The 11,015-nt window shown below is 45.5% G+C and overlaps 1 protein-coding gene across 1 annotated transcript; it reads left to right on the forward strand.

Annotated features, from left to right (window-relative positions):
* The first annotated feature begins 7,321 nt into the window (after positions 1–7,321).
* LOC119269425 lies at positions 7,322–10,333 on the forward strand. The gene is made up of 3 exons (XM_037551254.1): positions 7,322–7,955; positions 9,009–9,330; positions 9,588–10,333. Exons 1-3 carry the CDS (start codon positions 7,432–7,434, stop codon positions 9,816–9,818), a joined length of 1,077 nt encoding a protein of 358 aa, XP_037407151.1. The 5' UTR covers positions 7,322–7,431; the 3' UTR covers positions 9,819–10,333.
* The last annotated feature ends 682 nt before the right edge of the window (positions 10,334–11,015 follow it).

Raw genomic sequence — 11,015 nt, forward strand, 5'->3', positions numbered from 1 at the left:
ATAGGCTTTTCTTGAAGTACATGTGTTGGTTTCAAGGAGAGTTTGTGTCGACCAAGGTGCTATTCAAGGAATTATCCAAAGATTGGTCATGTAAGTGTTGAGCTTATTGCAAGCATGTCTTAAAGAAGAAGATTGTGTGATCATTCATGTCTACCTTCAAGACATCGTCCAAATGAAGAGAATTGGAAGGATTCAAGGTTGATCAAGATTAAGTCAAGAATGAATCAAGTTGATCAACACACAAAGCATACAAGATGTACTGAGGGATCAAGTGATCCCATGGTATGGTTGCGATGTGCAAGTCAAATGGAGCATCATGAAGAGATCAAATGCTTGAAGCTTGCCGTCCATTATGGTAACAATGGATTTATGAAGATGTGCCTAAGAGTGGCTCACCCATAGTGGAGTATGGGGGAGCAATCAACTAGTCTTCATCGAGCCAACACAATCAAAAAAGGGGGTCCAACTTGAGGAAGTCAAGATCGTCATCATCTAACTCAAGTGGACTATGTGCAAGACAAATGTTTTCCCTTGATAGGTTTTCTATTTTACCGGTCTCATGATGGTAGTTGGGAGACCGGGTTATAGATCGATTGCCGTACTATCAAGGGGGGCTCTCGATGAGTAGCCTGATCGTATCTTTCGTAGAGAGCTCAAACCATTGCATCCTAGCATCTTCTTTCTTAGTTTTTGTTTGGTTCTCTTTGTGAGTCTTAGAGCTTATGGTCATCTTGATGACAAGCTCGAGTTCATCGAAAACGGAGTTCACTTGCATCTTCTATGATGTTTTCGATGTTGGAGGTTATGTCCGTTCTTCTCTGTTAAAGGTTTCACTCTTCCATTTGTTTGCTCAATTCGGAGCTCATATGAAGAAGTTATGGCAGTTCTTGTTTTCTTGGAAGTGGTTTTTGTCTGGTCCCAGCGGTAGTACCGCGAGCCCAAGTGGTAGTACCGCTTGGAGCTCTCAGCCGTAGTACCGCTGCAGTGTCGCTCTTCTACTGCCTCGATTTTGGGTCCTACTCTTTTCGTGTCGGGTTTAGCAGTAGTTGCACGGCAGTAAGGCACGGTAGTACCGCTCCGGTCGGGCGGTAGTACCGCTACTGCATTACTGCTGTTGTACACTACTCTGCCCTACCTCTTTTGGTCACGTGTTCTGCTCCTCCAGCGGTAGTACCGCTGGGGTGAGCGGTAGTACCGCTCATATGCGGTACTACCGCCCCAAGGTTCATGTTGTGTTGCTCCTTTTCCCTGCTTCTTCCGCCCGAGCGGTAGTATCGCTCGTGGAGCGGTAGTACCGCTCGTGTGCGGGCTGAGCACATAACGGGTGGATTTTTTCCCTCCTATAAAAGGGGGTCTTCTTCCTCAATGAACCTTATCTCTTGAGCTCGTGTTCTTCCCCATTGTTGACCTTCTTCGAGCTTGCTAACTCTCAATCCCTTCATGGATTCTTGCTAGTTTTTGAGGGAAAAGAGAGAGAAGATCTAGATCCACATTTACACCAATCTCTTTCTCCTCTACGTGAGGGGGACCCCTTGGATCTAGAACTTGGAGTTCTTCGTGTTCTCTTCTTCGTTCTTCCTCTCATTTTCCTTCCTAGCATTTGTTGCTTCGGTGGGACTTGGGAGAGAAGGACTTGGGCACTCCGTGTGCCCTTGCCATTGCATTTGGTGCATAGGTTTGAGTTCTCCATGATGATACGTGGAAGTTACGAGTTGAGAAGCTTATTACTCTTGGGTGCTTGGTACCCTTGAGCTTGTTCCTCTTGGATGCTTGGGCGCCCTAGACGGTTGAGGTCATTTCAGAGCCATATTCCATTGTAGTGAAGCTTCGTGGTGTCGTTGGGGAGTTAACCCCAACCTTTGTGGTGTTCGGAGCTCAATCATTGTGGTGTAAATCTCCGGGCAAGCGTCGAGGTCTCCAATTAGGTTGTGGAGATCGCCCCGAGTAATTTGACGGATTTCGATGACCGCCCCCAAGGGTTGCCAAAGTGTACTGGTTCGGTGACCGCCCCCAAGGGTTTCCATTCGTACGGGTTCGGTGACCGCCCTCAAGGGTCCCTTAGTGGAATCACGACATCTTGCATTGTGCGAGGATGTGAGGAGATTACGGTGGCCCTGGTGGCTTCTTGGGGAGCATTGTACCTCCACACCGCTCCAAACGGAGATTAGCATCCGCAAGGGTGTGAACTTCGGGATACATCTTCGTCTTCGCGTGCCTCGGTTATCTCTAACCCGAACTCTTTACTTATGCACTTTACTTTGTGATAACCATATTGTTTCTTGTCATATATCTTGCTATCACCTAGTAGTTTATCTTGCTTAGCATAAGTTGTTGATGCACATAGGTGAGCTTAGTTGTTGTAGGTTTTGTGCTTGACAAATTAACCGCTAGGTTTATTCCGCATTTGTTCAAGCCTAAACCGTAATTATTTTAAAACGCCTATTCACCCCTCCTCTAGACGACATCCACGATCTTTCAGTCGGCAGAGGTTCTGGTGGCGTTGGCGGTGGTTTCGGCGCCGATGGTGCTGGCGGTGGCTTCGGCGCCGGTTCTCTAGCTCCCGACATCGCCGGCGACTGGCCCCAGAATTAGCTTCCTAGAGTGCTCTGCTTTTGATCGGTCTATAGTAATATCTAACATGATGCCAGTACGTTCTTCTGTCTAGGCTTACATGGCCGTATGGTTTCTTACTCGTTGCACTTTGACCGCCTAGAGTAAACCATGTGTTTCTCTTTCGGCATTTTCCTGATAAACACTCATGAGAGTCCAGGTACTGGATGAGTTCTCTACTTTTGTTCAGTCTACTGCGTAGAAGATTCTGTTAAGAGGCAAAATGTTGATCTTTTTTTTGCGGGTGCAAAATGTTGATCTTTATGTAGGAGATCTATCTATTTTGAGCATCGAATTTGAACATGGCTATATACTATCTATAAATATGTGTTTTCACTCATCACTCACCATTTGCTCTTGTTGGTTTTTATCTATTTTCCTCATCGCTTGTGCCCACGAAAGAGGGGATGGTTCCTTACATTATTTTTCGCAACTTCTGTTTCAGTTACCATGCACTGCAAAATATGGCCAGATTCCAGTTTTTGGTGACCTAAGTTATTCATGCAATCCAAATTTTTGTCCACCTACTATGGCAGCATGTCTGCTCATCACCAGGTGCACCTACTATGGGAGCTTGTCTGCCCTGTACTGTTTTTGTTGGATTGTCAAGGTGTTGTGCATTTTCATCTGACTTTTACCCATGCAATCCAAATCTACTCAAGTACTCCCTCCATAAAGAAATATAAGAGCGTTTAGATCATATATTTCTTGTAGTAATCTAAACGCTCTTATATTTCTTTACGGAGGGAGTATCTTTGAAGATGAACAAAAGAGGAATTGTGGAGAACTTTGTATTTGACGATCAAAGAAAGGAGAGAAAGAGAGGCGAAGCGGTGGATGGTTTACGCCGACTGTCGGTACCGACGGATGGGGAGAGAGGAGAGGCGAAATGATGCGAAAATAGTAACTGTAACTGCAAGGGTATGTAATGGTGGAAGACCCACAACTCATTTGGATGCTGAGATTGGTGCACCCATTTAGAGTATAAGCCAGCCAATAATTTTCACATTTGAATACGTGAGAATCCAAACATGTAGTTGATCCCTCATGTCTATGCAACTTTTGTTAGAATCTGTATGGGTGGAGTACCGTGGCATTTAAAGCTTCACAAGTTTCTCTCCCACAAAAAAGACTACTATTAAATTTCATAGCCAAAATTTTGGAGATTGATATCTTTTAAACCATAAATCCGATCGGTGCTATTTTTATATATTTGAACTACTCGCACCAAGACCTTTAAAATAATACCAATACCGGATACATTTCAACTAAATTTTATTTTACCAATTTCAAATAACATATTTCACTCGTCTAAAAAAGATGATTTCACTCAATTCAAAATAATAATTAACTAATTTCAAACAAATATTTCACCCATTTCAAAAAATGATTGCATCATTCAAAACAAGATTTGATGCATTTACAATAACACATTTCACTCATTTTTCAAAACCAAATTTACTCATAAAAAACTGATTTCACTCACTTTAAATGATTGGATACTTTTGAACCAAATTTCCAAATTAGAAACTATTCATATATTTGAATTAGGACAAAAAAGACCTATAAAACAATAACGATCCTACATATATTTTTAATAGTTTAAATTTTATAGTTTTCACAGTTCAATTCTAGTTATATTTCACAAAACCAGTTTCAAACATTTAGACAATCAACTTCTCATAATTGAAATAACATGTTTCACATATTTCAAAAATTGATTTAAATTATTTCACTCGGTTTTAAAAACTATTTCACTTATTCCAAAATAAAAAACAAATTCCACTCGTTTCACTTTAAGAAAAAACAGTTATTTCAGAATTACTCGTTAAAAAACAATAATTACACTCATTTCAAGAAAACCTAATTTCATTTCATTCAAAAAACTTATATCAGTTATCTAAAAAATGATGTCACAATAATCTTTCAGTTTAAGAACATGCAATTCAGAAATTGTGTTAAAGTGAAACACAAATCGGCTTCACAAACACACTGAATCTACTTCATATAATTGAGAAATGTTGATTTCATATGTTTCAGTTAGCCAATTTCACACTTTAACACAATCAATTTCACGTATTTCAATTAACCCGTTCGAAATATTTTTAAAAATACTTTTTGAGAATGAATGAAATCACTTTTTTTCTCATGAGTAACAAAACACATGTTTCACAGGTTTATGGTTTCACTCGCATAAAACTATCAATTCAAAAAATGGATATCACTTATTTATAAAATGATCTCATTCATTTCAAAACACTGATTTCATTCATTCGAAAAAAGAATTTCACTTCTTTAATTAATCGATGTCACTTATTTTAAAACATCGATTTTGCTCATTTGAAAAATAATTTCACTCATTTCAGAAATATGATTTCACAAATTTCAGGTAACATATTTCACTAAAGTAGGTGCTGATTGAAATGTTGAGATTTTAAAACTTGATTTCACACACTAAAATAGAATGGGTGAAATAAGTAGACTGAACTTTGAAATTTAAACATGCTTGAAAACTATTCAAGATTGATCTTGTTCTAAAGATCTTGGCGCTAGGATTATCAATATATACAAAATTCAAAAACAAAATTGTAGTTTAAAAGCTATGAATGATTGAAATTGTCAAAGAGAAAACAAAAGGCACACATTTGTCTCTCCATGCCTTCATGTATGAGATGAGAGGGGGCGTTATGCATGCATCATATACAACATAGGGCCCACTTAGTGACTGAAGTTAAATCTTATATGCAGAAAGGTGGGGGTGTGAATCTACTTACTACTTGTAAAGGTGCGAGTTTGATGAATGCAAATAATGGGAGCAATCCAACCATCTATATCCAATATCTCACGCTCCATCAATAAGCTATCCATTACATCATCAATAATAAACATGTTGATTGCATTAACCATAATTTAGAATCAAAATTAATTGCATTAAACATAGTTATTGTTAAAGTCAACATTAGTATATGTAGAGTAGTGGATTTCTCACCGTTATTGCCGCAGACAGGGAGGTCGCCTCCACATCGAACCACACGTCCCCTCCGACCCCATGAAGCCGCCGCCGGGCCACACCGAGTGGCCACCACCCAGCCTCCCCTCGTCCTCCCGCACCTCCCCTCCCTCCTCCGCCACCGGCAACGTTGCCGGGCGAAGGCCCTGTGGTGCGGCGGTGGTGGACCTCCTCTGGCGTCCCGAGATCTGAGGCGGCGGCAGCCTGACCTGGACCTCCTTGCGATGAGGATGGCGAGCAGCGGCGGCCGAGGTGCGTCGGGAGGGGGCTGGGCGGGGGATCTGCTGCAACCGGCGGGATTGGTAGGAGATGGCAGCATCGGTAGCCGGGCGCATCCCGGGCTCGATCTGGAACCTTTGGGTCTAGGCGGGCGGCTGCTGTTTTCGTCCTCAGTCTGCTACATCTCGTCGGCTTCGGCGATGGTTCGCGGTGGCACTCCGGGTCTGCATCGCATCACGAGGATTACGGATGTGGTGGTCATCTCCTACGTCGGAGGTGGTCGGCCTGAGGCTGGGTGATCGGATCTCCAGATCTGTCATCTAGTCCAGGCCGCGAGTCGGGGAGACATAGTTGCCAGCGAAAACCGAGCGGACGGCGGACGATGGCGGCGTTGTGTGTCGTTACCTTGTTGAAGATATCGTCCTGTAACTATTGTCGACCCACTCGTGCTGCTCTGGGGGAAACCCTAGGATCTGATTTTCCAGATCAGTCGATGGCGGCACTGCGCTGTCGTTTCTCTCTTGGAAGTATCGTTTGCGGAGCAGCATTGGAAGACAGAGGCAGGAGGTGCAGCGTCTTCATCTTGCACGGAGCTTCGATGGTGACGTCAAGTCATGCCTGGCCGATAGGTGCTACGCGCGACAGATCTTCCAGAGTCTTCCAGAGTCTTCGCATGCGACAGATCTTCATGTTTGGCAGGTGCTACACGCGACAGATCTTCCAAAGTCTTCGCGTCTGGATGGACCAGCATAGGGAGGGGGTGCCGCTGGGCGTCGTAGTGGCGTCAACGGATGGCCGGACTGGCAATGATGATGCAGATCTTTCTCCTGAAGATGGGTCAGCGGTTCGGTGATGATGGGGGTTTCTAGAACGTGTGCATGTGGTGTACGCTTTAGGTCTACTGCACCGATTGTTGGTTCCGATACGTTATGTGGATGGATCGGCGACGACACCTGTTTTCGATATGGAGAGTGAGATCACTCCACATTATCGCGTTTGTAGGTATAAGTGGTGGCTTCGATGACTTGATGTACATTCTTGTCAGACCTTTGTTGAGTAAGTAATAAAAATGACTACGTGCATCGATTGATACAGAAGCAGGGGGTCTTAACCTTTTTTTTTTAAAGTACCCTTGCCGCTAAGAACAGTTTTCCGGAAGCGATGCTCATAGTCATAGGGGGCAGGAGGTCACTACAGCGCGTTTCGTCATTTGTCAACTTCCAATCTTCATTTGACTCTTCCTTGCCATTGTCTCCGGTGATCGCCGTGCCGTTTCCATCCTCTCATGCGCCACGTTGGCATGAGGCATCCCCACCGCACTCTCTCTCACCTTCCTCCCATGGGCCAGGGCCAGCCTCTCAAAAGTCGTCGGCGGTCGTGCTGCCGCCACTTTCCCACCACTTCCTCCCCCACGATCCGACGCGTCCGAGATCCGACGGCGCAGGTCGCCCCACGAGGCCCCGACCCCTTCCCGTCCCCACCGTTTCTTTAAACCCACGCAACCTCCACCAGCCTGGCTGGCTGGCCGATCAAGCAGCAGCAACCTTCCGAGGATTCCCACCCGATCGTTCGCCGGCCGGCGCCACCCCACCATGACGGCGACGTCGACGTCGAGGGCTCCGCGGCGCCCCCGCATCCGCTCCCGCGCGCCGCCGCCCACGCCGATCCGGACGGCCCGCGGCGCGCGCTCCGCCGCGGCCGACGAGCTCGTCCTCGCCGAGTTCCTCGAGGCCTCCCAGCGCGTCCCCGCCCTCACCCTGCCCCTGCCCAGGAAGAAGCGCTTCGACTTCCCGGCTCCCCCGCCGGCCCCGGACGTCCCCTCGCAGGGCCTGCTGTCGGGCGAGGCGGCCGCCGCGCGGACGGCGGTCGGCGCGGCCGCGGAGGCCGGCACGTTCCGCGTGGGCGGGGCCGTCGGGGCCGGCGAGGCGCGCGCCGCCGTGGAGGCCGCGGAGGCGGTGTTCGGGGCGCCGGAGCGGGTGAAGCGGGAGCTGGGGAGGTTGTTCCAGAGGAGGGATCGGGTGGTCGGGGAGGAGCTCTACTTGCCATGGCCGGTGAGCTCGGAGGTGGATCGGTTGCTCGAGGCGGCCCTGCCCGGCTCGACGTACCGAGCGTTCAGGTGATTATTGCTACCACCTTGTAGTAAGTTTTGTCTCTGGTGCTGCCTCGTCTCGTCGTATTTGGAGCTACCGCTGGTCCGCTGCGCATTGCCAAACTGCCTACCTAGCTGCAGCTGACATGGAAGTTCTAGAGCTCCTTTTGGGCAAGTGGAATTTGATCATAATACTGTTCAAAGTAAAATTCCAATTATATATTGCCGATCAGAGCTTCGAACTGCCGTCACAGCGTATTCGACGAAGTCGAATTACCAAACTATTTGGTGCATTGGTTCTTTGTTTCTCTGACACTGATGAAATAAAAGATTCAGAGCTTATTTTTGCTGAGGAAACATTCAGAGTTGTTCTGTGGAGTCCACGGGGGTGGAGGCAAAAATTCCCACGATATTTTGGTATGAAAAATGGAGTAAGCAAGCACTAGGAAGTACATTGATCTTGTATGGATCACCCGAGCTCCCAAACATGCATTGGGTGGGGAACACCGAAAATCCATACTCCCTCCGTTTCAAAATAGATGACTCAACTTTGTACTAACTTCAGAGTTAGTACAAAGTTGAGTCATCTAAGTTAGTACAAAGTTGAGTCATCTATTTTGAAACGGAGGGAGTACATAAGAACGAAGAGTAAAGTGACACCATCATATCATGCCATATATTACAAGATGAAACACAATCCACCTTCCTTCACTTCTGCAGAAATGAACTATTGGCTGTCAGATCATTTGCCTAGGATCAAAAATTTCATGAAACCCTGCTAGAAAATAGAAGTGGCAAGTAATCTCCAAATGCAGGTGACAAATGGTGCATAAGCCATTAGAGTCTGTCTCTTAAGATGTACCCCCTCTGTAAACTAATATAAGAGCGTTTAGATCACTAAATAGTGATTTAAACGCTTTTATATTAGTTTACGGAGGGAGTACGCATTACTATGTTTCGCTACTAATGAGTGACAATTGTCAAGAACACGGAACAAAAAACTCTGATGCGTGTGTTAGGAAGATATGATCTACACATTGATCTCATATGCCCTGACATGAGATCTTCTACTGTTGGCAGGGAGAAGATGGACGTTATCGCGTCTAAAATGGAGGACCTCGCAAGATGTGTGGTCACAGTTCTATCTGACAACGTCAAGAACCCGAAAGACTCTGCTCTGCCTAGAGAAGCCCCATCGGTTCTCTGTCTAACGCTGTATAACTGCAACAAGTTGAAAACACGTTGGGGAGAGTTTGGCACCACCGATCGTCCAGACTCGTACGCCCTGAGCGTCCACCTCTCCGGACGCGACCAGGAAATTTGCCTCCGGAACCTGGGCGGGTCGACCTTTTTCAATCTGCCGGCTGGCTCTGCGCTTGTTACGATCGGCAAGCAGATTCAGGTATCATGCTAAACTATGGCATACTTTTCACTTACTTAACCTGTTAATAAGCTCAAATTTTGCCAAGTAAAATGCCTGTTCATAATACAGTGCACTATCTGGCCCATTTCTGTCCCAATCCTCTGTGCCACCAAGTGTGGAGCATGAGCAGTAGTCTGCTCTGAACAGCTTCGGCCATGTATATACGCGCTTGCAATATGTCTGTTCCGGCTTCCAGGTGTGGAGTATGACAGTGTGTTTGCTCTGAATTTGCTCAGGAATGGTCCAATGGGGAGTTCAAGAGCGCTGTTGGCGAGATACTGTTCGAGCTGACCGACGAGCCAAACCCGTTCATGTCTCTGGAACTCTTGTACTCTCCAGGAGACCTGCGTCTCTGTGAGGTCGGGCGGCACGCTAGCTGCATTGACCGTCCTCCCAAGACTGTTCCTTTGAGGGACCAGATTTTCATTGCGCTGGTTCTGCTGGTTTTGTACTACCTCTTCTGGTGATAAGCTTATCCGTGCCTCTTTTCTCTTTTTTTGGCGTGAGCTTTAGATGTACGAGATGGCTTGTTTTTATAGCCTTTTTGGACTAACTGCCCGCCTTTCTCCGTTAATTGATCACGGAGAAACACCGCCGCGGATGGCGGTGATGGCGGCTGGGTTGAGTCTGGTTTGGTTGAGATTGGTTTGTTTTTTGGATGAAACAAAAAACACGGAATGAAGTATAAGATACTTTGTTCTTGACTCCTCCTAATTGAGGAAAAATGGCATAGAGTGGATTTTGATTGATTTTCTGAATGATAATTTTGGCCGGTTGGTTTGTCCTACGGTATCTGTTTTGCGATTCGAGGTGTTCACATTGAACCTGAGAAGCATTCCTTTGTACCTTACTACTCCATTGTGTATGTGGTAATCTTGCATTCGAGCTTTGTTCATTACAAATAAGCTCAGTGTAAAACTGTTGTACATTGTACTGTACCTGATGGAAGGTAAGACTCTACTTTTTATTTGAAAGACGGTTGAAACAACCGGACTCTTCATCTTGTGATGCACATAGTATGTTTATTGAAATTCATTCACAAAAAAACATATTTATTGAAGTTGATATAAGGCAATGATGTGAAAGTCATCAATAGATTACATAGCATACACAAGTACGACAGAACCATTACAAGATTTGAGTTTAATTTCTAAGACTAAGGCAGGTTATACTTCTTGTTCCTTTTTCTCTCTGTTGCCTTCACACTTGCTATCACTTCAAACAATCATGCCTTAGATTTAGGGACAGTCCTAAAAGCATCTCTAGCCGATCCATAATAACTTAACCCCTACATCCTTTAATTCTTAATTTTTTTAAGGAACTAAACTATTGCTCATATAGCTCATTCCCCAATTTTTTTTGGTCAATTGATCCAAATGCTTGCTCAAACAATCCAACAAATGCAACATGTTTCAACACAAACATAAAAAAATATATCAAATACGAACATAACTGAACTTCATCCAATCCAAGAAACAGCTAAAACATAGCCATAATTTGTGCCCAAAGGGGTGCGGTGGGGTTGGGTTTGTCCATTCGGCGGTCATTGGGGCTAGCGACGGTCATACGGCGGGGCGAGCAAAGGCAGCTAGTGTCGGGGATGAGCAAGATGGCTATGGTCAAGCGGGAAGGCATGTGGAGTCTCCCTATTTTACTAGCAAGTT

The sequence above is a fragment of the Triticum dicoccoides genome, chromosome 3A (genome assembly GCF_002162155.2).
Source record: "Triticum dicoccoides isolate Atlit2015 ecotype Zavitan chromosome 3A, WEW_v2.0, whole genome shotgun sequence".
Classification (NCBI taxonomy): domain Eukaryota; kingdom Viridiplantae; phylum Streptophyta; class Magnoliopsida; order Poales; family Poaceae; genus Triticum; species Triticum dicoccoides.